This window comes from Rhipicephalus microplus, chromosome 7 (genome assembly GCF_043290135.1).
Source record: "Rhipicephalus microplus isolate Deutch F79 chromosome 7, USDA_Rmic, whole genome shotgun sequence".
Lineage (NCBI taxonomy): Eukaryota > Metazoa > Arthropoda > Arachnida > Ixodida > Ixodidae > Rhipicephalus > Rhipicephalus microplus.
This window is the reverse complement of record NC_134706.1, coordinates 37,854,093-37,881,027: the sequence shown is the minus strand read 5'-3', so window position 1 is coordinate 37,881,027 and position 26,935 is coordinate 37,854,093. Positions and strand designations below refer to the sequence as shown.

At 46.6% G+C, this 26,935-nt stretch overlaps 2 protein-coding genes across 4 annotated transcripts; both read left to right on the top strand.

Annotated features, from left to right (window-relative positions):
* Positions 1-211: 211 nt before the first annotated feature.
* Positions 212-9,376, top strand: Mnat9 (microtubule-associated Nat9). Of its 2 annotated transcripts, XM_037431154.2 has the most exons (7): positions 212-356; positions 431-540; positions 637-693; positions 771-851; positions 923-982; positions 8,354-8,448; positions 9,115-9,376. In XM_037431154.2, the coding sequence occupies exons 1-7, from the start codon at positions 280-282 to the stop codon at positions 9,226-9,228; spliced, it is 594 nt and encodes a 197-aa protein (XP_037287051.1). In that variant the 5' UTR covers positions 212-279; the 3' UTR covers positions 9,229-9,376. The 2 variants fall into 2 exon arrangements, with proteins under 2 accessions (XP_037287051.1, XP_037287052.1); XM_037431155.2 differs by lacking the exon at positions 923-982.
* Positions 9,377-13,621: 4,245 nt separating this feature from the next.
* On the top strand, positions 13,622-23,290 carry LOC142767425 (uncharacterized). Of its 2 annotated transcripts, none has more exons than XR_012884868.1 (3): positions 13,622-13,911; positions 16,321-16,442; positions 22,543-23,290. XR_012884868.1 is itself a non-coding variant. In XM_075869062.1 (3 exons), the coding sequence occupies exons 1-3, from the start codon at positions 13,813-13,815 to the stop codon at positions 21,364-21,366; spliced, it is 315 nt and encodes a 104-aa protein (XP_075725177.1). In that variant the 5' UTR covers positions 13,622-13,812; the 3' UTR covers positions 21,367-21,455. The 2 variants fall into 2 exon arrangements, 1 of the variants encoding a protein (XP_075725177.1); XM_075869062.1 differs by lacking the exon at positions 22,543-23,290 and adding an exon at positions 21,273-21,455.
* Positions 23,291-26,935: the final 3,645 nt, after the last annotated feature.

The window sequence follows — 26,935 nt, the reverse complement described above, 5'->3', positions numbered from 1 at the left end:
TCGCATATTGTGCTGCCTGAATGTGCGTTCCAGTAATAATTTTTTATTAGTTACACAAATATCAAAGGCTGTTATAAAACAAAAATGAATAAAATTTAGTTGCAAAGAAGCTTTTGTTGCACTTCTCAAGCGTCAAGTTTTGGTTGTGAAGGTTAATAAACGCCATGTTGTGTATTTAAAATGTTTCTCCAAAGTCATAGGCGAAGATTGTTTCTGGCTGCAAACAATGTGCCAAAACACACGTGTGTTTCGGAAGCGCGCTGAAAAACGTAAACAAACATGCGGATTAACGCGACAACCCAGGTTTGGTCCCAGACCGTGGTCCTTGTGCCTTACCGAGAGCATCACGTCGCAAAGTACGTGTTCGAATTCAAAGGCAGGTTTATGGCGACAACTTTTCACGACGCGCGCTTTGTTGAAACTGCCGCAGGTATCACGACTGGATGAAGGACCCCTACTTGCAAGAGATGACGGCTTCGGAACCCCTCTCTTTGGAACAAGAGTACGAAATGCAGAAGTCGTGGCTAGAAGACGAAGACAGTTGAGTATAACGATGTTGTTTACCTTCTCTTGGCGGAAACAGCCGTGAACTGCAGGTCGCAACAACTGATGAGGGAGATGTTACTGACCTTTCAGAATGTACGTTCATCATCTTGGATCGGGAAACTTACGAAAGGGGCAAGGATGAAGTAGGTTTGTATGAAGCTCCCAGCTCTATCTCCTTAGTTCGATGCAGTACTGACAGTGCTGTCATTTTTTTTTTTTTTTAGAAGCGATGATCGGCGACGTAAACTTGTTCTTCAACGACCATGACCGACCACGGGATGCGGAAATCGAGGTTATGATTGCAGGTGCGTTGATCTCGTTGTTGTTATGGAAATGGAAGCACGTGAAACATTCTAATGCGCATTTCCGACCGCAGAGTCGTCACAACGTCGGAAAGGCCGCGGCAAAGAGGCGATTCACCTGATGATGAGATACGGTGGGTAACTTTTCGAGGTTTGCCGCCGCTTTCGAGTGCGTCGTGTGAGGTAACCTTTACTAAGAAGGGGTATTTTTAAGCAAGCATTCCAAGAGCCCCAAAGCTGGAACACTTTGTAATGAAAACATTGCACTGTATTAAACTGCGTTGTTAGTTGTTAAAACTCACTGATGTTGTATATCGCGCGAAAACTTTGGGAGAGCTGGGCTATCGTCAGAAAAAATGAAAACACTTGACACTTGGTTGCTTGAAAAATCGAGATTGTCTGAAAGAATGAGTAGTAGCGGCACCCGAAGCGAACCATTGCAATTTTCGTATATGTATCGACAAAGTAATATGTATACCACGGGCATTGGCGTCCAAAACCTGCGGCTTGTCTGTATTAAATTACATCTTGTGGGGGCATTTGGCCTTACGTTAAATATGCACCGTACAAAAACAGCTTACTGCAAGGCAGTATAAAAATAGCTGCTTAATGACGTTACTCTCGCACATTCAAGTGTTACCAGTATAAAATAACTTTATATCTGTTTGTCAAAAATATGTAGAGTTTCGCCACAGTTTTGCCATATTCATGTCCCGGGCGTGTTTGGCCAATTCTCAGAACCTTCACTTATTCGCGAGTGAGTTCTGCATAACGCCAAATATGTTCTAACAGTTAATTAAGCCTATAGTGAACTAGAAGAGACGTAGTTGCACGAACAGCTACGCACAGGCATGGCTTCCGAGATAGCAGGCTCGCAGTGTGTTTCCCTCCGGCCGTCCCAATCACCGCGCTCCCCAGCAAAATGAACAAGTATCGCCTCACGCGCCCGCCTACCGCGAGATGGCGCGGATTCCGACGGCGGCGGAGACCGCGGCAGACAGCAGAGTGCACGGGATTCTTGCGTGCACACTTTTTTTTTTTTTTTGCGTTCGAGCAAGAATTGCCACGAGGATATTCTGACAGAATTGAAGGACAGTTTTTTTTCTGCTACTGCATTTATTTTGGTCAAATTTACGAAGAAAAACATAGTAACTGTTGCATTTTTCTGATAAGTAATTGTAAGGAGGTATCAATTCCTCTGTGGCAGTATTTTTTTTCATTACGGTGCGTTGCGTCTCGGTGCTAAATACCACAATTTGATAAATATAGAGGCATTCTAGCATTCCTCCTTTCTAGAAACGTGTATGTGAGAAATGTGGACTAATTACTAACGTTGAATCGTATTGCTTTTCCATCTTGACTCGCAATTTTACTATTATATCGCGTACGTATATTTATGAGGTGGTCAACCGAAGCGCAGTTACGCTCTAGATAAAAGTGCCCTGGTCATTTCATTGAAAAAAGGTACGTGCATGAGAAGTAATTTTGCCGGAATATTGCAGAAGGCTTAGATTAGCCGACCTACATTCACTCCCAACGTCTTTCACAGGGAAAGTGTCTGAGTTGTAATCGTCCCCTTTTTCGCATCTGAATTTTTATTATGTTTTGGTTGCACAATGGCAATATCAGTGTCGTGTTCGTTTACTGTACTCTCGACTGCATCCAAATTAAAGGGCTGCACATTTAGCATAATGGCGTCTTTCTAATGAAAACTATGTATTCGCCGAGGTACACTACTAAATAAAAACAGGTGCAAATTGTGCCTGCAATGTAACACTGCAGTGTTTCATACCAGATACATAAAACTCTGAACTCGTGTTGCGTACTTGCACAAGCAAAAATTTCGATCCCAACATATCCACTGAACACCATAAAAGTCACAGTGCGAATAGGCGATGTTACGAAGCCGAGGCGCCAACACAGTTCCGAAGGCGCCACTGCACCGAACTCCGCCGACAAGGTCACCAGTCGTTTTGTAGCGTGTGTCACTCAGCTCGCGACTGCTTCTGCGCAGAGCTGATAGACGAGTGGACGAGACGACGGTGAGTTAGAGCAAGGTTTATGTACAGCATAGAAATAGAGGCGTTACATATTCGGCACTGGGGCCGACAGCTGTTACGAAGCGCACCGCCGACGAGGTTACGAAGGGCGCCACGAAGCTCGCCGCTTAAGGCTGTTTCACATGCCGCGATTGCAGCGAAAAAAAATCGTTGCGTTCGCTCCAATCGCTCTGTACGCAACCGTCGCTAATGGTGGTTTCGTTTCACATGGACCGCGAACGGTGCGCGATTTTTGCTCTGCGACTGGATCGGTGAGTTCTTGCCACCTCTCATTGTGACAGACACGAATGTAGTGTAATAATATGTGCATTATGATATCATGAAGTTACCGTGGACGGTAACTAAGGGCTTGCTTGTTTTGTCATTTAAGAACACTTTCAAGTCTGAATTCATTTTAAAATGCACAGCATCGGCCATTACCAAAACAAGCACGCCGACTCTATTTCGATGGCTTGGCCGGACCAGCCCTATTTCGACAGGTCCCGACAAAAATCGCTCCCGCCGCGGCGATCGAAAATTTCCGACATGCTGGAAGCTCGCCGCGGACCACTGCGGCGGGAGCGAACTGCCCTTTTTTTCGCTGCGACTGAATTCACAGCCTGAAAATCGCTACTTTTTGTGTCCTGTGAAACGGCCTTTACGAGGACACCGGCCGCGCCGACAGCGAAAGGGCTTGAAGCAACGAGAGGCTTCTCTGACCCATAGGCCTACTGCTGGTGACGCGCCGCAGGGCTTTTTTTATAGGCACCGGGTGAATCCTTTGAGTCACCAACGTCCAACCAGAAGCACCGCTGGCCGTGATGTCAAAATACTCCAATAGGGCCCGCCGCTCGGCCGCGTCATGCTCGTCAAATCCGGAGCCGCTGCGCGTAGTTGCACCCAAGGACGAGTGACGTTGCCACGCATTGCGTAAGACTCGCCAGACTGGAAGGTGCCGATTGCTTCATCGGGCTCGTGGGCTGAGGGAGCTCGCTGTGCGTTGCGTGACAGACCGGCGCCGCCGCTTGATGACGTCGTTGAGTTGATCCCGTCAGGCGGGCTCGAGCGCTGGCCCTGACACAGATTGCCTTTGCAGATGCATTGACGTTCAGTGTGGACTCACAGGCGTAACAGCGACCAGAAGTGACCAAAACGTACCTGTAACCAGCCTGTGGTCGTTGCAGAACCGGCGGCGTTCAATATAGCTAGTCTAGGCGCATGGCGACCGCCTGCACCCGCCCCCATGGATCCTGCTTCTGCGGCTCGATGGGCGGATTCCTAATAACAACGAAAAACAGCGCTAGTTCCATGAAAAGAAAGAGAAAGCAACCATATTTATCGAGGGTAACTCGTGAGCGTAGAACGCGCCACTCTTCTGACTTTGCTTGTGGATCGGACTGTTTTTTTTTCTTCGCCAGCGCCTTCCATATTGTACAACCTGTAAACTTCGAAGCACAACGAGTTTCCAGCACATCCAGATTTCTTGCAGAGGCATCGCAGTTATAAATCCTCTGATATGGGGGGGGGGGGGGTGCGCGAATGTAAACAAAAAAAGCCCATTTGAGAATGTATACGCCCAAGCATTGACTTTGCCTCTCGTACACCTTGGACCGACATTCCCACATGAGCGCCAAGTTATATAAAAGCGCCACATGCAAGCTTCGCCAACAGCGCGGCAGCCTTTTCGACCACACGAAGGAGCGCCGCAGTGCGGAGAAAAGAGCGGGCCGCGCCCACCTCTGGAGACACGCGCTCTCCGTGCGATTGGAACGGCCGGAGAGAAACTCGCTGCGCGCTTGCCATCTCGGAGGCCATGCACAGGTCAACGTTACCAGACTATAGGTTAGTAACGTTTGCACAGGCGGTACGTTTTCGCATAGATACCACGAGATGGCGCCACTGCAACTTTTCATACTACTATGGCACGCCAGCCTACAGTTAGCCGCGGATTTTCGTCGCGCAATAATGCAGATCTTGATATCGGTGCTGCTATCTACACACACAAATCTTACACATGCAATTACTCACTAATTACACACTTCTGGTAGTTAATGTGCTGGTAAATCAACGGCACCCAAACTTTGTGTTATGTAAAATAACTTTTTGAGGGTCTGGATTTTGCGAAGTTTGCACCTGTGCCCTTTTTGCGACGTAGATGTGTGGATTCTTCTCGGGAATCCGCACACGCCATGAACGGCAGCGAAGTTCCGCACTTCTTTGCCGTTTGTGACGGGAACATGCGCAGAACGAAGTGCGGTTCAAAGTGGTGCTCGCATATACTGCCGAAGAAATGCTGAAAGATTTATCTTTCCTGGGAAGGTTCCGCTGCCACTTCTTTCGGAGGTCGCCGTCCTTCGGTGCGGTGAACAGCGACGCTTTTGGTCCGTTCGGGCAGCCCGTGTGGCAACCCGGGGCGAAGCACTGGTGCGACTCGGTCCACCTCTTTGCCATGCCGCGGGCTGCACGCGCGCTCATGATCCACGCGACAATTAGGGCACTAAAGCGCAATGGGTCAACGTTACTATAGCACGCTGGATAGCACGCTGGACCAGAGAACACGTTGGACGCAGCCATCCGCACCATACCGTTGCCAAACGCACTATGAAAATAGAGAGCCTTCGTGTGCGCATAATGATCCATAGTAGCTCACTGACACGGGCGAAGAAGAAGTACACAAAGAGAAGCGCTGACTAACAACTGAATTTTATTTCGAAGGAACGTGTATTGATGTGCAGAATCGCCCATGCGCGAGTGCATGCTGTCGAAAAGCGTCCTTTGACCATGATAACGCGTAATCATTAACTCAAAGTTAAGAAAAGCGTGCAGGCGAGTTCGCTTGCCGCAAGAATGATAAGCCCCTTTGTGGATAGCGTTATAGAAGGCTTGCTAATCGCCCTTTTTCTTTTCTTCAATCGTCATACCTTCAATAATCAACCTGTTTTTTTTTCTCACGTGACGTTTTAGTGATTACAGTGTGTCACTGAAGATTTGAGTGCAGCCACACTCGGAACAATGCTGCGCCAAAAAATATATCTCTACATTTCTTTATTTTTATTTTACGTTGCTATAGCGGACGCACATTGAGACGTTTTCCCGTTTGTCCCCCGTATGCCGCTCTACAGGGTATAGGGGTATGTCATATACCAAGCGTTTAGCACACTCTGCGATTGGGTTACTATCCCTAATATTGCAGCCTTCGACCTTATTCACAGGACGAGTTCGCGCGCACAGCTTCGACCGTTTATCGGGAGCAGAAAGAAGAACAGTCACCTCTGATTTCTCGCCGATTTTGTTTAAACGGTGCGATATCTGATTCGCATATGCGATGCACGATATCTGATGCGTATGGGAAGTTCTGCATATATATACCTGTATGTTCCTTCGAAATAAAATTCAGTTGTTAGTCAGTGCTTTTATGAGCGCGCCACCTCCGTTGAGGCGGCCCGCATATGAAGGCTCCCTGTATGGATGGATGGATGGATGTGGCTGTACCCTTTAGATCGGGCGGCGGCTAACGCCACCTAGCCGTAATACTTAGTGAACTAACCATTACATTTATCTTTTTTTTTCTATAAATAATGAAGTTGAGGAATCGTGCTTCGCAGTGAAGGGTTTAATTTTCACTCGTGCCTTGACTTTAGCCACCAATCAGATAACCTCCTTCTAGTTAAGTCTACCCGCTTAAAGTCTATTTTGCCCTCGCTGTCCCTAAATCCCAGTGCTTTGAAAAACTCTGCGCCATCATCCTGAACTATAGGGTGAAGCCCTTTACAGAACATTATCAAGTATTCGGCAGTTTCTTCTTCCTCTCCACACGCACTGCATACTGTGTCTACCCCTTCGTATTTGGCCCGATATGTCTTGGTTCGCAGTACTCCCGTCCTGGCCTCAAACAGTAGAGAACTACCCCGAGTATTATCATAGATCCTTTCCTTGGCAATTTCCTGCTTAAAAGTTCGATAGATCTCTAGCGCGGACTTCTTAATCATGCCCATTCTCCACATGTCAGTCTCCGTTTTTTTCACTTTCTTCTTAACCGATAGCTCTTTTTGGTTTGGCCACCTGCTGTTTTCTAAGTATTTACCAGTCAGCTTCCTGGTTCGCTTCCTCCATTTTGTATCGACATTCTTCATGTACAAGTAGCTGAAAACCTTCCTAGCCCAACGCCCCTCCCCCATTTCTCTCAATCGCTTCTCAAATTTTATCTTGCTGCTAGCTTCCCTGCCCTCAAATGATGTCCATCCCATATCACCTTGTACTCCCTGATTCGGTGTATTCCCGGGAGCTCCTAAAGCAAGCCTACCTATTTCACGTTGCTTAATTTCTAATCTTGCTTGAAATTCTGATCTCATGCACAAGACCGCATTGCTGAACGTCAGCCCAGAAACCATGACCCCTTTCCATATTCCTCTCACAACATCACACCTATTGTAATTCCACAGTGCCCTATTTTTCATCACTGCTGCATTCCTGTTACCTTTCGTCGTCACGTATATTTCGTGTTCCCTCAGGTACTCGGTCCCATTGCTTATCCATACGCGCAGATATTTGTATTTATCTGTTTTCTCTAGCGTGACCTCCTGTATTCTAAGCTCACTACCTTTGTTGTCATTGAAAATCATGACTGCTGATTTTTCCTTACTGAAAATCTAACCTATCTCCCTCATTACCGCAGATGTCCATCAATCTCTGCAAATCTTCCTTGTTGTTGGCCATTAGCACTATATCATCTGTGTACATTATTGCTGGTAGTGCCTGATCAATGAGTTTTCCTTGTTTGACTAAAGAGAGGCTGAAGCCCAGTCCACTTCCCTCTAATTTGGCCTCTAATCCTTGTAGGTACATCATGAATAATAAGGGTGACAGGGGGCACCCCTGCCTAACCCCCGTTTTACCTCTGCAGGCTTGGATACCTGTTTTTCCCACTTTATAACTACCTTGTTACCTTTATAGATATCCTTTAAAAAATTAGTGACTACATGTTCCACGCCTAGTGTGTCCAATATTCCCCACAATTCCTCTTGAACCACGCTATCGTACGCTTCCTTGATATCCAAAAATGCTATCCACAGGGACCTGTGTGGAGCAGCAGCAAAAGGAGCAGCAGCGCCCCCACCAACCCTAGCGGCCGTCCAGACCGTAAAGGGACGCCGGGAAACCGGGTGCGCTCCGCTGGTCGTGCCACTGCATCTCTTCTAGTTCACTACTATAATTTAGCCATAAAGTTAGATCAGTGAACGTCCTACAGCTAATTTTTGCTGCGTTTTTTGAAACACCGGGCGTCCTTATTTTTTTTTACCACATTTCGATACCGAGGGAAGCCTCTATGCTATTTTGTTGTACTAAGATGATAATCGAGCTGTGTCATAAAAATTGAGCCTTGTCCAACGTCAGAATCCTGGCCTAACGCATAAAAACTTTGTTTTGGTGCGTGGTTCACATTGTGCTTCCGTTGCTTATTTGCAGGTGTTGAAGAACTTCGTGTGACGGCTTTCTCGGCCAAGATAAAACTAAGCAATGAAGTTAGCCGAAGGTTGTTCGAGAACATAGGGTTTTCTTTGGTAAGCGATAGTGTGCACTCTAAGTGGCAGTAATTAATATTGTTGCATTTTCAGGATTTCCATCGTGGTCGCGTTTCTAAAGATAATTGCATTTTCTTGTGATCTGCTGTTCATTGGCTAAACAGACAACACGGATTCGGCATCGTGCAAAACTAATAAAAGACCCCCGTGATCGCTTTTTGAAATTTATTTTTGCTTTCGTTGCCTCTTACCTCAACTTCACCATTGCAGAACATTTATATCTAAAGTATAAGTAGGCTTGCATCTTCTAAACTCCTTGTTTTCCTTTTTTTTGCCGAATGTTAGACGCATCTGTAAGACATTCTTACAAGATGTCACCCGGGCCACTAGGGGCGCAGCTAAATATTAGCGAAATACAACGAAAAAGCATACGTGTACTTCGGTGGGCGCGCGCAGAACTCCAGAATTGAAATAATTCAAAAATGTTGCTGGGGTCAATGTTTGAAGGCGAGCTATTATTTAGACGAGAGAATTTGTCGAGGCGTTGGCTCCAGGGACTTTGCTTTTTGGACGATTTCATGAGTTTAAACCGTAATCTTGCTAGAACTAAAGAATTTCTCAATATCTGTAGACACTGTAACACCTTTTGAAATACTATTTACTTCAGATTACTTTACTTAACGGACCTTTTTTTTTCTTTTGCAGGTATCGACGAGCAATGTTTTTGAAGAAGCAACGTACCGCACTGAAGTGAATGACTCATTAATAGCCATTCTCAATTCTGCCACACAAGAATACAAGCTTGAATCACTTCTCTAATTAGCATTTGTGGTGCTTCTGGTTTACACATGATGTAATGTGACCTGTAAATAACCTTGTAAGTGAAGTACAGCTGAAGGTTTCTATTTTTTTAGGAGTAATGGGCAAACTGCAAATGAGCGCTGAATAAACTTTATTTGCAAACTTTCGCTTGACAAATGATGTCTGAGCAGCCACAACTATATTCAGGACTCTCTGCGTGATTGAAATCCTTCCAAAATGTCCTGCTTCTGGCGCCTTAATTTCTCCATTAATAGAGAGGTACTGTCGACAAAGTTGACGTTCTCAAACATTGCTCTTCTACTCTGACATGAATTGTTATTTGCCCCCTAGTGTCCCTTTAAAATGAAACAAGGCTGCTGATGACAAAAAGCCTTCGGTGGAGATTTTGCATATACAAAGGCCCAAATAAAGTAAATAGAACTCATCCCTGGTGTACAGGCACACAGACAAAGTGTCGATTTGCCCACCGTGAGGACATATCCACATTGGCGGAGCACATGTATTGAGTTACTCGAAAAAGCAGTGAGCTTAAACGTCATGGGGCTCTTGACTGCGTGGACGCACTGAACACGTCAGCACATACCCAACGTTAAGGGAAGGTGGACGAAATGTACACTATCGTCCTTTATGAAAGGGGACACGCGAGCGCGTGGCCTGCGCTCTGTGGCGGCTGAATACAGCACCATGAACCGACAATCACAGAAAGCACGTCGGGTTCTCGCATCATCTATTAACAAACAAACAAACAAAAAACGAGCCATGGCCGTTGGACGAGTGCTGCTATAGATAAGTGTCCCGCTTCGTTCTGATAACAGCTGCCAAAAGCGGATGCGCTTACTTGATGGGGATGAAGGTAGCCGTCGCCGAGAGCAGGCCACGCGCTGGCGTCTTCCCTTTCATGAAGGACGACAATGTACAGTGACACTCAAACGAACTTGGCTACTTAAACTTGCATATGCACCTGTTGAGGTGCCGCAGAACAATGCAGAGAACGCATACCGACTTCCCGATACGTTAGGCCAACGCATCCTCCTTTCTATAGGGGGCGTTGGTTAGGCGAGTGGCCGCGTTAAACCTAACTCAAGGGCTAACGCGATTAGAGTTCTTGCACGGCCTCCGAGACTTGCGTCGAAAAGCGGATCTCTTGGGACAGTACTTGCTGCCGTGAAACGCATTCCGTCCCTCTCATTTCTGTCGAGAGTTTTGAGGACTTAGTGACGTTAAAATAACGTTTCGGACGATGGACTTGACGGGGTGCGATGCTCGCCGAGCTCCAGCCAGTCAGTGGATGCCGAAGCGGGGAGTCCACGGAACACACCCAAAATCGCGACCCTGGATAAGGAGTTCCTGCTCCGCAACAACGGGTCCGTCAGGAGCTGCAACGTAAATACAAGGTTTTGTTAAGACAATCCGGATGTTTTATGAAAATTAGGGGGCCATAGAACTTCGCCTTTATAGAGACAGTTACCGTACTTCACTGCATTTCTGTTCTGTGTCGCAATAAAAAGCGTACCATATGAAGCGTCTAATCTTGTAGCGGTTTCCCCGGAAAGTGCGTGAAAAGTTCTGAAAACATAACTTTTCCATCTGCGTTCGGTCTGCTTCCATCGGTAGGAATAATGCCCACAACACTGGTCAGTGGAGGCTAGGACAGTTGTACTGCCGATGAAAGTCGAAAACTGAAACCGCGTGCGGTTTTTACAGGCCTCATCAAGTTTTGTTTATTGATAAAACAAATATCTTAGTGGTCATTAGAGGCACGCACACACCTTTTTGTTGTTCTTATGGGCTGCGGCGGACGCCGTGCTCCATTTCTTTGCCGTTTGCAGGCAGGCAAGCCAACAAACCACCAGCAGCGCAGCACCACCGGGCGCCTATTGGAATGCGCGAGACAAGAAGAAAGCAAAAATTAGTCTCTGGTACTACCTAGAGGTGTCCCAAGTGCATAAAATGCAGTACCGAGTTATACATGTTTGTTTTTAAGCAAAATAAGTATACCTGCGAGGATTCCTTGTCCTACCAGAAGGTTGACCACATGATCGCTGTTGGGTGACGCTGCGGTAATTTTTACCGACTTTCAACATCAAATAAATTTACTTATTTATGGGACGAAAGCATGCTCATTGCCGCCGATGTTGTGAACGATCTTCTCATTTACGCCGTAGTCAGATATAATTTCGCGAACGGTAGACAGTCCCTTCAAGAGTTGAATGGGATAGCGATATCCTGTCTGTAGTGCGTACTTAGCGCATGAAACCTTTCCTATTTTTTCTACGCCTTGTGTAGTCGGCGACCAGCTTTAAACCACGTGATTATCTAGTAGCTAAGGTACTCGGCTGCTGCTATGTCATTGCTTTTAGTTGCACTGTTATTAGTTGACAATGACTTGCATTTCTTGCTGTGGCTATACAAGTATGTGATACGTTTTTCAGTAAAGCACTCATAAGTCTGCAATTATTTGTTCTTTCTTACTTACTTTTTTTCTTTCTTTCTTTCTTGATAAAGAGTGGTGGAGTCGCTAACTGTCATGCTGCACAGTTAGCGACTCCACCAACATGGTGGCGCCATAAATGGTGCTACCATAGCCATAGTGGCACTACTTGACCCTACACTCCTGTTTTTTTTTTTTTTTGCGAGCGGGTGAAGGTGCAGATCGTGGATGGTTAGAAGTTCGTTCATATTAAGAGAGGCGCCATTGCTTCTGGAGAAATCTGCTCCCATCTTTATTGCCGTCGCTTGAGTGGCTTGCCGTATTCATCTTCAACAGCAAGCACGCAGTAGAGCCGGAAATTAACGGCAACCCGTCCCGCACCTGGCAGATATTCTCTTGGCAGGTGAATGCAATTTACGTTATTCGTGCGGTAAGAGGACAACCCGTACGAAATACCCTACTTGTGCGAGATTCGTCATTGCTTTGGCGTTCCTGGAACAGAACCTTCTAGAAAAAACTTCGTATGTGTGTTAAGCCTAAAACACATTAAAATTCTGCAAAAGAATTGTCGCCCCCAAATAAAATCATGACTTCTACGACGTTAAAGCTCATGAATTAAAGGGTGGCATGTTGTTTGAACGGTTGTTTTCAGTAATAAAATAGCGCTATTGCGTCAATTAACTTGAGCTTTTGCGTCAATTAACTTTAGCGCTATTGCGTTAATTAAATAGAGCTTTTGCGTCAAATAACTTTGACGCATTGCCTTAAAAATGGTAAATATTACAAAAGAGAAATATTGAACTGCCAACCTGCGGCACGACCGCTTCCCTTACAGTGCGTCAACCCACTACGCCATTGCAGAAGAGCCAGACGGTGCTGCATGCTTCGAGACTACACGATGTGTATAAGTACTTTTAAGGCAAATGTACCGCTGCAGAAGATTTACTTTGGAACCTCTTTTTACATAACATATGCATCTAGTTTTTACAGGTTGAATTAGTATTAATTAACTGAAACGTAATTCGCATATTATATATCAATTGGTTGTTCGCCGCTATCATGGAGAGTGATCGCTATATAAGCGAGCTTTGTAAGAACATGTGGCAGCATTTCTAGGAGCTACTTAATGGTAACTATATCTGCAAAGTTTAATTTATGAACAAGGTGCAGCCTTAAGATGAGAACTAAAGGCTACAGTAGAACAAAAAAGGAGCGCCGATATTTCCCTCCACGCCGAGACCACGTGGTAATATTCAACTGCACGCGCTAACAGTGCCAATAATCCCACATCCCGTTTCGTCATTGCTGTTCCAAAAATTGCTGGCTAAGCTTTATCCGTGACGCTTTGAAAGTTAAAAAAAATTGATTTCTTGTTCACATTTTTTTAGATTTTAAATATTTCTCGTTGTTAGCTAGAATGCTTGGTTACCCAAAAGCAAGACGCCATTCGCACGGAAAGATTCCTTCTGGAACCTTCGATTCCGGCTCGCAGAGAAACCAGAAACCGTAAATCGCATTCAACTTCTGGCAGTAATGGCGTACCCTTCAGCCCATTTACATCCTCCTCCACCGCGAATCATAAATGTGTGCAGTGCTGCCACGACTACAATCAGCGGCGACAAATATGGGTAGCGTGATTGGCGAACCGGTTATCGATTTTAGCAATAATCCTTATCAAATCCTGCTAGAGGAAACCGCGTTTGTCAGCAGTGCCGCGACGCTCGAGAAACAAACTCATGACCACCATTTCCGATGTGCGACCAGATTTTCAGTCTCACCAGTTGGCTATCTCGTGCACTTGAATCCAAAGCACTGCTCGCTTTTAGCATGCGCTACCGCGGCGCCGAGGCGGGCGGAAGTGACGTGCACCTGTGGAAAGGGAAGAGAAGGTCCGGAATGTTCCACGCCTCTATTTATTCAGGGGAACTCGAGCGGCTTGGGCCACACTCGCCTTTCAGCACCAGGCCGGCGTTGTTTCACACCCTCCCCCAACACTCAGCTCAGAAAACCTCGTTCGCATCATCCGTTATTCGATCGCGCCGTTGCGTGGGTCTTGAAATCGAGGCATACGCTGCTCCAGTCGTCTCCCCGCGGAAATCGCAGCGACCACCGTTCGGGAGCCTTATAAGCGGAACTTCGCGCAGGCACTCATGATGTCCTCATACAATCAGCCGCAAATCTTTGACCCCGTTGTTATGACTGCGATATCGGCACTGCGAAAAGCACCGGGTGTGCACGTCTATCTAGACGTAAGTATTTTTTGTTAAACTTGTTAACTGCAAAGTTGTTTCACCATCTTATTTGCACTGCCTATAGTTTTATGGCGTTGTGAGGTCCAGTGATATCTCATGTTCGAAGGTAGCGGCACTCTTCAGTGATATCCACAAGAAGAAATGGCGTGCCTTGTTTTCGACTTCGCTAGTATTTCAATTGCGGCATCACAACATTTGTTGCTTCCTTTATAGCCTTGCAGATGTATACTGTATCATATTTTCTCTCTGTCAGACTAACACAAATTTTTGATATTTTCTCAAAAGGAGCGTGCACGGATGTTGACGACGTGGCGTTGCTTAAGATAAACTAAAAAACACTTTATTATAAGGGAGAAGTGATGAATGCGATAGCAACAAATAGTAATGTTGTACGAATTAAGTATACCAGCTAACTCTTTAAAGTCCCAGCTCGCTTAGAGGAACAAAACACTTGTTTTGAAAGACCGACCATCAATTTGTATTGTATACCTCTTTACTAATCTCAAGGAAAAGCTTACTGTTCAGTGTCTAATCAGCGAAGAGTAGGGATGAGAGCGCCGGGAAACATTCGTCATGAGACACTTTCTATCTGCGGCGATTATATAGTATGTACACGTGACAACGCACGCTGCAAACAATGTATACAAGAGCTGTTCGTGCTTTAGCGGGGTGGTTTACCTGCGTATGTTTGCCCTCAGTGCACAAGTGCTACGCCTCGACTCGAGCCACTGGCCGCGAATGCAGCGCTGCTAATCACCGTCCAACTCCTTTTACTTTGTAAACTGCACAGAGTAGATTACGTGGGGATAGATAATAATATAAAGACTCTGAATATTGAGAACTAAGTATGGCGCGCATGGCAGCATCCGACGAACAAACGATGTACAGCTAAATAATCGACTTCATAATTTTGCTGCAAGGCTCTTGTCGCTGACCCCGTGGCATACCAGTTTTAACGCGTTAGCGTTAAAGAGCTCGTGCCGCAGAAAACCCGCCGCCACCGTCGGCCGCGTTGGTTGTGAGCGAAAAATCACCGGTGCGTCTGTGACTAAAAAATCAAGTTACCGAGATAGCCGCGGGGGGCCGCTACTTGTCCACGCGAGCGCGCGATCACACAGAGAAAGCCGCGCATTAGAAAAACAAAAAATGCTCAAGGTCACAAGGCGTGGTAGTTTCTTGGCCCTGCCACCACCCCCTGGTTAGCTTCAGCGCTTTCGTTGGAGCGAGAGAAGAGATAATGTAATTGCAGCATATGACAAACCTTTCTAACTCCAATCGCACTGGACGGATTCCTGAAATTTTCGCGGCGTTGAATTCGTGAGGCAATAAGCTCTTTTAGTGAATTCATTTCATTGTTACTTGAAAAAGTGTTTCAGGGCCCCTTTAACGCATTTTGTTCGACAGGTGTCATGACGAAAACGAACCCATTCGGCGGTAATAGCGTGCCAATCTACTGTATGCGTGTTTGTGTGCGTGCGTCTGTATGTAACAAAACATATGAATAAGTATGCACGTAGCGGTTGAAGAGTGCACTAGGGGCCGGATTTCGCTATTGCGTTCAACTCTTAAATGCGAAGCTTAAGGGTCCCCCAATTTTTTTTATGTTGGTTTTACACACGTTCAAAGATATAAAGCCTATACTGACAACGAGAAAACGACGCCGGTATATGTCGATATATTTTACAGGCCCTTCCTTTATACCAGAATCTAACAACACAATGGGCCCAGATCTCGGTCCCCTTAACAAATTACGGCCACTCGGGGGCTGAAGCTGCTTTCGCGCGGCCAGTTTTCTAAACGGGAAGCGAGCAATGAGGACATATCAAGTTTATGAGCCATGTCTTTATGCCCGCTGACATAGCCGTCAGAAGTGAGGTGCAAAAAGGGCACTTGCTCCTCCCCCGTTTCACAAATGTTTCCCCCTTCCCCCACCGCGATGCAACACTGGTTTGCTACCCTCGAGAGAAAATTCGGCCGACGATCATTCCTGCTGAGATAGCGCCGGTGCCTTTTGGGCGACGCAGCTCCACCCCCTCCTTCCTTGGGGCCCCTCAATGCTTCTTATGAAAGACGGGTGGCGTGTATTTTTCTCTAATTGATCCGTGATCGACGGCAGGCCTCGCACAGGGGGTGATGTTATCGCACAAGCCCTCGTTGCGATTGAGACGCCGGTCATCTCTGCTTCAGATGCTTTCGTCGTGTGTGCTCTCAAGCTTTTGCTCGAGGGTAGAACTTAACAGTGCACTTGCTGATGTAATAAATTTGGACTTTTCATACGGGAAATGACGGTAATGTAAATGGCGCCGCCAACGGCAAAAGCCCGCCGAGAATGCCCATGTAATTGCGTCGCAATAATAACATGCGTTGACATTACGTCTTTGTTCTCTATTCTTTTTTTTTCTCTAGGCTGCGCAGCTAGACGACACAACAACCTGGGTTTACAGCACTGTTATTGACAACTTCGAGAAGATCCCGTCAGGAAAGATGACATACGCATTTTTGATGCAGGCCATCATAGATAATCCAGCGTAAGTATACACAAGAAATGCGAGAGAGATATCATTATGTGTGACCGAGACCACGATCACCACGCATGGCACAAGTGTCCCCTTGTCTGCTTGCGAAAATGTTGCGGATAAATCGCTGTTGTGCGCATATGAAACTCCAGACCACTTATACCACTTTCGAGAGACCGTTTATGTGCGTGACTTTCTAGCGTCATCGTCTTTTGTGCGTCTTTCGTCGCTGTCTTGGTTACTTTTGTGTGTAAAGTTTGGGCAAGAAACGTTACTCACGTTTAATGCATCAGCCCACTGTCATGTTTTTTTAGCGTCCTTGGGCCTGCGACTTATCGGTTGGAGGCTTCAAGAGTTCCACCCCCACCCCGTCTCCCCTGCCGTCCTTATTTGAAAAAAAAATTGTGAACCGTCCCCGAAAAATTTGGTACCCTTCCACAATGTAAAGATGAAAAACCAGCGAAGTATAGTTAGTTTTGTAGCATCACAAAAACCATGTTTTCCTGACATCGCCATTTCTCTTGGAACGCCACCAGTTGCTCCTCGGCAATACCAGCATTGGCCACTGCCTTTGGTCAAGCGACGCATGCTCACAAAGAAAAAAAAAACGTGACGACGCCAGTCTTTGCTGGAATACATTTCTTTTTGTGAGATGCTTTAATATGCACCGCGGGACGTACGGGTGGTGGCGAACCGGGGCACAGCTCCTTTGATCGAGCTTGAGTGCCGACACATCCCGCACACCAGCAATTTCTCGGGACAGTACGACGACGCACACTGTTGGGCCATCGCTAATCATCGCTGCCGCACAGTGGCGTCACGGACGACCACACTGACCACGCGAGCACGCAAGTGCATACCCGACCAACTCTCGCTGAAATTCTGCCGAAGCTCCCGGGAAGCGCTCGTTTCGGTTGTCGTTAACTCACCGACGGGCCGCATCGTCTCGCCGAGGCAGAGGATCTTGGTGTGCAAGGCGCTCAGCATCGTTCCCCCGTTCTTCGACAGGCATTTTGGTCTGGTGGCATCGATAGGACTCTCCGTTTTTTTTTAGAAGTACTTGTTGTTGGGCTAGTTGGTTCGTCATTCTGAGGGGTAATTCGAGACGTCTAAAGCACCACAGGAAGAAATAATCACAGAGAAAGAGCGTCAACTCGCAACTGATTTATTTGCAGGAGAAACGCAGGAAATATATAGCCGCACACGCATGTGCAGAGCACACTACTTCACCTAGTCACATGACTACAGACATAAACTGAGGACGTTCAACCGGCATATCCCAGATGCTCTGGCCCGTGAAATAATGGAAGCGTTCTGGATAAAGAAAAAAGGTGACTTGTGTACAAGTGACACGTCAGTCGTCTTGCGCAAGTCTGAGTTTGATTTTTGCGCTTCGTTGCTTGATTAGATATGCCGGTTGAACGCCCTCAGTTGATGTCTGTGGTCATGTGACTAGGTGAAGTAGTGTCTCTGCACATGCGTGTGCGGCTATATATTTCCTGCGTTTCTCCTGCAAATAAATCAGTTGTGAGTTGACGCTCTCTCTCTGTGATTAATTCTTCCTGTGGTGCTTTAGGCGTCTAGAATTACCCCTTTCCGTTTTTGTTGCCGCTGGTTTCTATATATGGACATCTGTCGTGGTCGTGCCATCTGTCGGAGGCGGCGCAAAACTCGCGTAGTCCCAAAAAGTAAGAGTCGTGCTCGCTGTTTCCTAAATACATCATTTAGGAGCAGAAATTCTTTCTTTCCAAGAAAGTATTAAAAAAGTTTTTTTACTGCTTTTAGCATTCGCCCGTATGACCTAGTTACCACCTAATAAATATTGCACGTTACTTGTCGCGTCTAGCCAATCGAAAGCGAACGGCCTTCGTCGTCACGTCACTGTCACAAAACGAGCGCTCAAAAAGGGCGCGCCGCCAACTTCTCGAGAGGAAACGCCGGAGTGACGCCGCGAAGTCAACGATAAAAAAAAAGGAAAGAAAACAAACATCTAAAGGCTCCCCGGGCGCGGGACTCTCTCCCTCAGAAGCGTGGGTCGGCCGACGAACCTCCTCACCCCACATCGGCGGCCGAGCAAGCACTCGAAATTTCTAGATGGAAAGGGGCGTGGTGATACCGGGTTGAGTCATCCGTCGCGGACGGCCCTCGTATACTCTCGACCTTTCCCCCAGCCTTCGCTGCGCATCGCGTCGACGAAATGATGAGAACTTTCTGGAATCTTGCGCGGAAGGTATTTAATCGAGCAGCCGAGACGAAAGATCAGGAGAAGACGGAAGATAGCGCCAGAGCGCGTAGGGTATACCGCTGTGTAGTCGGCGAAGGTTTTGTCCGTAGAGACAAAGCGGGAGAAGAAGATGATTTCCACCTGAGGGGTGACGACTCGAGCTACAGGCAAGAGTGTGTGTTTACCGCTATCGAGCGAAGACGCGTGGCAACAGCTGCGTGTGTGAAGCCTGCGTGTTTCCGGCAAAGAAGTTTGAAGCTTGGAGAGTGGCCAAATTGAAGACGCGAGGTTTCCTGGAAGAGAAACTTCGGCGAGGTTTCCTGGAAGAGAAACTTCGAGGGCAGTGGAACGACAACAACGCTAGACTTTGAGTGAGTGATTCTCGGAAGAGTATCATCCAGACTTTTGTTCCAAGAACTTTGGACTGAATAGGTTTTCTATCTCTTTAGTCTTTAAGTGTCTTGGTTGTTCAATGCATGCGACTGCATTGTAGTGCGTATTGTTGTCTGTGTCCGTTGTTTCGAGTGTGGCTGATTGTACTGTGTAGTACGTTGTTTGACTGGTGCCAAAAAGGACGAATTCTAAAGTGTCCACGCTTTCGTGGTGCGGTTCGGGAGGCCGATACTTCGGCCCTTGGAATTAGCCCGGCGATCGCCTCCCTAATTAACGGGACCTGTGACAGTCACATAATATTACGTCACTTCCCATAACTAAAATAGCCGATGCGTGTCGCCACTGTATGAAATTAGGGTAGTTTGCCCTGTGAATTAAAGCTATAACAGTTTCGATTGCGGCGTTGCCACTTGCGTTACGATATCGGTGCACTACACAGCACCAGAAGAACCGATAAAAAGTCACGCTCAAATTGTGTCGCAGGGACCTTTAAGAACAACAAATTTTGTGCTATCTAAAGCGGACCAGGTAATTACGCATGGCATAGCGTACAAATTAACGATGAATGCACCTGCGGGAGGTTAACTGGTGATGACTGCGCCACGTCGATGACTGCGCCACCGAAAACGTTTATTTCGACTTCCTGGCGCTTGTGTTGGAATCATTGCTATAACTGGTGCTCCCAATGTTAACGATACTGTCTGTGACGCGGTGATAGATCACCCCAGCATTTCACGTGAATCGGGGCGTACTACTACATAAACCCTGGCGACTGTTCAGAAGAAGTATGCACTTATGTGATCCGAGTAAACGGACATATCCCAATATTTGCGAAATCGGTGGGTGTGGCCGTACAATTTTGTTTATTTTCCCAATATGGGAAGTTCGTGCTCGTGATAGTCAGCTTCACGTAAAGTCTCCTGCTGAAGAAAACGCGATGCTTTCAAATCATTTAGATTATTCGCAGATGCAGGCGTTACTTTCACGGTAAAGCAGCATGCGTTTAGCGAGCTGGAAACATCCTAACTTCATTTTTGATAGTTCGGCACACATATTTTTTTTTCATCCCGGAGTCTATGCGTACTTTCAATCACGTTAGTACCATTTAGAACATTTCCTTTTAACCCATTCCTTGGCCTACGCAACGAAGACAACTTTTTTCACATTAAATCTTCTGTTCGGACGGGAGTCTGCACATCCAAAGCTGAATTATGAATACTTTTTACAGCCTTGATAACTTTCACTGGTTATGAAACCTTTCACTTTGTATCTTGAGAGATTTGCGTCACGCAATTGAGGAGTAATCGCTAACGTACCGCTAAATAGTGGGTTCGTGGCGGGCGCAGAAAAAGTTGACAAGCGGCGGCGGAGAAGGCGAGTCCTTGCCGTGACGTCACATCGCCGCGACCGCAGCGACGCCAGTGTTCGTTCTCGGGGCTAGTTGTTGGCGTCGAAAAGCGTTTGCGGGCATAGAGTTTCTCACAATCATACCTAGAGGGAAATCTGGTGCTTGTGAGCTGCTGGATGCAAGGGACTGACGGGATACGTGAGCTTTGAGCTTGACTCGGATTTGTATACCTCGAAGACGCGTCTGGCTTCACGTTAAATCGATTGATTTGTTACTGAAAGAGCACGCATTAAGCTATTTTTGTCATTGCACAGAAACGCGTTGTATTTAACACTATAACCTTCTACGTTGATGTACGATTTAACGAAGCGTAAGAAGTAACCAACGGCCGCTAAACTTGGCAGCAGACGACAAAGCGAGCGTTCGTTTCGCCACGTTTATGTCGTCTGTTTCTTCACTTCGGCGTTTGGTTGTGCCGTCAAGGTGAGTGGACTTCTATTTTAGAACGTAATACGCGTGAATGATATCCGTTTATAAACGTTTTGTTTTACAGAAGCTTTATTTACGCAGTCGTATTCACCTTTGAGCCGAAGCCTCGCCCAACACCAGCCAACACAAGCCTCGCAGACACATAAACCGTCATTCCCAGCGCTACAGATTGCAGCCACTGTTGCAGCGCTCCAACATCGCTTCTTAAGAAATTCGCATAGACGGTGGCGCCACACTTCTCTCTAGGTATTGGTGAGAAACTCCATGTTTGCGGGCACCCGGCGAGAACTATTGCTCATCACCCCTCTTGCTATAGGTTGTCGGGCAGGCCTCGAGGTGGTTTTGACTGCTTTGGTCAGGAATGTTTTTTTTTGTTTTTTTTTTCTAGGAGGAAACGCTCAAAGATACTACATCCATTCATTCTTCACGATGCCTGGGTCTTCCTATACGAAAATAGCGCGTCCAGCGTGACCGAAGCTTGAACACACGTCTCGGGCACTGCCCAACTGTGGGGTGCTCGTTTCTTCGCGGGTATGTTGGCGGGCATTTCAAACTGACGCAAGATACTACTGAGATAGCAATTATTATGGACAGTCTCGGCTGCTTTCGGTCATCGACGCCAGCATAACGCTAGCTAAAACGATGGTAGCATAAATTGCAGTATGCGTTAGAAGCGTTTGCTATTCAATTTCGGCATCATCGTACGCAAAGCTCCAAATCACTGTAAAAAAGTCGCAAACATTATTTTCGCTTTCACGGATCATTTTTGTAATAATAATAATAATAATAATAATAATAATAATAATAATAATAATAATAATAATAATAATAATAACAGCAATATGCTGCCCCGCCGTGGTGGTCTAGTGGCTAAGGTACTCGGCTGCTGACCCGCAGGTCGCGGGTTCGCATCCCGGCTGCGGCGGCTGCATTTTCGATGGAGGCGGAAATGTTGTAGGCCCGTGTGCTCTGATTTGGGTGCACGTCAAAGAACCCCAGGTGGTCGAAATTTCCGGGGCCCTCCGCTACGGCGTCTCTCGTAATCATGTGGTGGTTTTGGGACGTTAATCCCCACATATCAAATCAATCAAAATCAACAGCAATATGCTAATTTATATCTCACAAAATCACGATACGATTATAAGAGACGAAGGGGCGTCGTAGCGGAGGACTGCGGAAGTTTTGAGCATCTGGTGCTCTTTAACGTGCGCTAACATATACAGTGAATAGGCCTCTACAACGTCGCCTACATTGAAATGGTAACTCCTCGGCCGGGATCGAAGCTGCATGCGACCTTTGAACTCGGCGGCCGAGCACAGTCAGCACTTATGTACCGTTGTGGACGTGGCTTACAAACGCGTAATCGGTTTTGCAAGTGAGGCACCGGATACTTTTCGCATGCGGCGATCGCTCCTAGCCAACGGGACAAGATGATTTGCAAGGTGTTAGTTAATATACAATGCAACTGTTCAGCGGAAAGCTGCTTCTGCTTTCGGCAAGTGGTTGTCTGCGAACGTGGCAGGTACGGAGTTCCTCTTGTGTAGTGTCCATGTGACGGGGGTGGGGGGGGGGGGAATAACTTGTGCCTTCCAAAAGAACGTCATGAATAATAATGTGCACAGCCTTATTTTCGTCGTTTCTCATTTGTTTGTCTGCAGGTATAGCGTTGGATTGATCGTCCCCGACGACGAAACCGTGGGCCTCAGAATGGGCCATGACGGATCAACATCTTTCGGAACTGTAATGACGTGTGCTGACACGAGTTGCGCATCTAATGACTGGAAGTGGTACCAGCTCACAGTAGGCGGTGCCTTGAAGGCTGGAGACTTCTTCGTGCACTCCGTGGAACTCACTTATCCTTCTACGTATAAGCCTTATGAAGCTCAAGTTAAAGTACGTATAATGCAAGACGCTGCTGCGGAACCAATCGCCATAGAGAAACGAAGACAACAAATATGCCGCTCATTCGCTCCATTTGACAAAAAAAATTGTTTTAGAGATTTTTGTCGAAAAAAGAAAAAAAAAACTAAGGCTGCTTCGTATCTGCGATGAAGGGTGCTTTTAAATGCTCCTAGTAGACGGTTAAATATGTAGCTCAGCCGGCAGCAGCCCACTTGAGACCCCTGTCGTACGGGGTAACTCGAGTGCACTCTAGTGTCATTCGCACGTTGTCAGATGGGAGTGCTTAGTGACACCCGCTGCAAAGTACACTTGTCGGCAAGTGCGTATGCCAAACGTCTAACTCGTTTCGTTCGATGGTGTGTGTAGTTTCGACAGCAGTGGATCGGGAATAAATAATGGAATGGGTGAGTTAGAGTTTGTGGTAATAGGTAAACAAGCGTTTTTGTTATAAGAAATGTTTTCATGCATTACTACATATTAAACGACAAAAAAAACTGGCGGCAATTTTGTGTGCTTCGTTGCAAATGTCCTCGATAGACGATTGAATGCGGAGGCGCTGCGTTATTACGCTGCATGAGGTATAGACGCCATCTGGCTGTAATGACGGGAAACGAAACATTGTGCACAACGCAGAGCCACTGGTAGGTGGCAGTACCGTATTGAATGAGTATCGTATCGTATTCGGTTCGGGCTGTCACGGTGGATGGACGTGTTTTTTGAGCGCTCCGGATCGACTGCGCAGATAAGTGTTTTTGCATGTTTTGAGCTTGTCCTTATAATTATAAGGCAACGGTTGAAATCTTCGTAGCACTTAATTTATGGTACGGCTTTTTCGGGGGCCAGTCACCAGGTATTTATTAGTTAGTGTGGGTGTGTGTGTTTGAATTTTTTTGTTTTTTTTTGCCACCCCGTGGGGAAGGTGCGCGTACATTGAACACGCAAATTTTTGTAGTAGAGCTTAGACTTTCTTTTTTTCGTAGTGCAGGGCTCGAGTTTAGTAATTATCGAGTATAGGAACAATCGGTGTAAGAAAGACATGGTTAAAAGACTGTAAAGTGTTCAGGATGTGGAGGGGGTTTGAAAGTGGACCCAAGCGCAGAATCGGATGGAGAAGAGGCTGACGCGAAGTGTAGGCAATGTGAGGTCGAGGAAAAAATGGAGAAAATGATGGTTGCCCAGAGTGAACTGCTGATGAGAATCGCCGAGCTCGAGACTGCGTTGGTGACAGAGCAAGAGAAAACGAGGGCAATGGGAGAAAGACTGAAGTCCGCCGAGGAAGCACTAGCGAAGCTGAACAAAGAAGCGGCCTACGGAGACAACAGTAGGGAACCGGCAACCAGAACGGTGAAGAAGGAAGAGCAAGCAAGTTTGGAAAAAACACGTTCAGCCGGTTCAATTGTCGCAAGGCCCAACTTCAGCGAGGTAGTGGCGGGGCTGGGAGAGGACAAAGCAGCCGGCGTCACAAGTGCAAGTAGCCCCCAGCTGCAGGACGCTCCAGCTGAAAAGTCACAGCATGTGATAATCGCCGGGGACTCGAATTTAAATCGATGCACAGAAGCCATCAAAAAGAGGGTGAGAGGTTACAAGAGGGTTGCAGTAGGGGCGTTCCCAGGACGCAAGCTTGAAGCAGTCATGAGGCAAGCGAGCGCAAAACTCAAAACTACAGCTGATAGACGAAACCTCGTGATAATTTCAGGCGGTTTAAACGACGTCTTAACTGAAGATACAGCAGGACTAGCAACCACACTGGCGAAAGGCGTCGATGACATGCACGCCACTTCTCCTAAGGTACAGGTAGTGATATGCAAGATACCGGAGGTACCGGTGCGTAACAGAAACGTGCAAAGAGCGGTTGTCAACGCAAACCAAGAGATATGGCGGATGAATCGAGAGAAAGTCTTTGAGGTGGTGGAAATAAACAGAGAGGTGCATAGGTGGGGTGGTTTTCAACGAGACAGAATTCACTTCGATGGGAGGCTAGGTCATAAGGTGGGTTGGCGACTTGCAGGACACGCACTAGCTTTTTTGGGGGGCAAGTGAGTCCTTCGGGGTGCAAGATAGCTAGTAACGAGGAAAACAACCAGGGAGACTCTTCGACAGGTGGTATGGACAGATATGATTCCAAAGTGGCACCAATAGCTAAGATAGGTAGAGTCCGAGGCATAAATAGACGTAGCCATGAGCGCTGAGCCAATTCAGACATAGGGTGGTAGGAACATGCCGGGTGGTAGGAACAAGCTGAAGTGGTAAGAGATAGAAGAAAAGCTAAGGGAAGAGAGGCCGATGGTATACGGTTTCGTGGAAACACATCTCAGGGACATGGAACAACCTCCGAACAATCCGGACTACGCGTGGGAATATTGTAATAGAACAGAAGGCAGCAGAAAGGGGGTGGTATTGGGGCATTCATTCATAAAAGTACAGTCTGGCAAAGGGTCAAGCAGGAGTGCAAGGAACATTTATGGCTAAAAGGGAAAGTGGCAGGTCAAATGACACTTCTTGGTTTCGTGTACTTGTGGACGGGAGCAAAGGCCAGAGAGGAAAACCAGGCAATCGTAGAGTGTATATGAAAGGACATTCAGGAGTTAGGAAGAGAGTGCGAGATAATTATACTAGAAGACATGAATGCGCACATAAAAGATATATGTGGGTATACCGACCCGACAGGCAAAATGATCATGAATATGTGTGAAAGGCTTGATTTGATCATTTGCAACAGTACCGAGAAGTGTGAAGAGCAAATAACATGGGAGGTAGGAAGGCTGCAGTCGACGATAGATTATGCACTGATGTCACATAGGATGTATGATAATAGCTAACGTGGTTGCTTGGGCGAGTTGGTACGACATGATTCACATGAAAAACAGCGCCAATAACGAGAGACAAGAAAAAGAAGGAGACAGACAGCGGCACTGAGAAACAATTAAAAGAGCCCAATGTACTAGAAATGAAAGTAGCTAACGATCAGTGCCGCTGTCTGTCTCCTTCTTTTTCTTGTCTCTCGTTATTGGCGCTGTCTTTTATGTGAATCATGTATGATAAGCTCAGGGGAATGCACATAGATGAAGGTAGCTCCAGAAGTCGGGGTAGTGATCACAAACGTATCAAGCTAAGTTTTGGAAGAGCAGTGAAAGTGGGAAGGAGACAAGATGAGCAACTACAGAAAAATTTTTATCCAGAAAGGCAGATTGAAATAGCCACTAAACAAATTGAGAAGGTAATCACGGTGGAAAATCAGACAGTGTGGGCATACACGAATCTAATTAGACTCTTTGAGCTAGGGCTTGCTAAGACGCGTGACAAGTCACCCCGGAAAAGAAGACACAAACCCAGAAGTTGGTGGGATGAGGAAAATAAGAGAGCCATAACAAAGCTTCAGGAAGCCTCTAGGGAACACAGACATGCTAAGCAGCGGGGTGAACCGACAGATGATGTTGAAAGAAAATGGGAAACCTTTCTAAGCTGTAGAAGGGCTGCATCCTTTCTGATCAATGAAAAGGTTAGAAGAAAGGGGGCTCAGTGGCTGGCAGAACTACATAAAAAAGATAGAAAGGCAGCTGCGAAATTTTGGAACCATCTAAACTCCCTAAGAAATGAGACGAGCCTAGAGCAGAGTTTCATAACTACAGCCCAAGGTGCTAGGCTAGAAGGGGACGAAGCTATTGAATATATGAGAACAAGGGGGACAAAAAAATTTCAACTAAGAAGTACTTTATGCACCACAATAGACAAGGACGAATCAAGTGGTGCAATAGCTTCATTTTCACAACGAGAGTGGGAAAGGGCGGAGAAAAGGGTTCCTAGTAGTACGTCAACAGGCCCAGATGGCATTCCAATTAGGCTGATAAAGACATTAGGTCCGAAGTCTAAGCAGGCTTTGAGAGAGGCAGTGAGCAAAATAATAATCGATGGTGAAGTTCCCGATGGATGGAAACTTAGCAGGATGAGCTTGATCTATAAAGGAAAGGGGGACAAAGCTGACATAAACAACTACCGTCCTATAACAGTGACATTAGTGGTCTACAGGCTGGCGATGCAGATTGTTAAGGAAATACTGCAGACATGGATAGAGGGTGAGGAGGTGCTGGGGGAACTGCAGAATGGGTTTCGGAAACACAGGAGGTTGGAAGACAATCTGTTTTCACTGAC

What these genes read in the sequence shown, in the direction of transcription:
- Mnat9 (XM_037431154.2), top strand. Translation starts at nt 280, where the DNA reads ATGCGGATTAACGCGACAACCCAGGTTTGGTCCCAGACCGTGGTCCTT. An exon ending in TCACCTGATGATGAGATACG is followed by an intron (nt 983 to 8,353) that starts GTGGGTAACTTT and finishes GCTTATTTGCAG; the next exon opens with GTGTTGAAGAACTTCGTGTG. An exon ending in AGAACATAGGGTTTTCTTTG is followed by an intron (nt 8,449 to 9,114) that starts GTAAGCGATAGT and finishes TTTCTTTTGCAG; the next exon opens with GTATCGACGAGCAATGTTTT.
- LOC142767425 (XM_075869062.1), top strand. Translation starts at nt 13,813, where the DNA reads ATGATGTCCTCATACAATCAGCCGCAAATCTTTGACCCCGTTGTTATG. An exon ending in GTGTGCACGTCTATCTAGAC is followed by an intron (nt 13,912 to 16,320) that starts GTAAGTATTTTT and finishes TTTTTTCTCTAG; the next exon opens with GCTGCGCAGCTAGACGACAC. An exon ending in GCCATCATAGATAATCCAGC is followed by an intron (nt 16,443 to 21,272) that starts GTAAGTATACAC and finishes TTTTTTTTCTAG; the next exon opens with GAGGAAACGCTCAAAGATAC.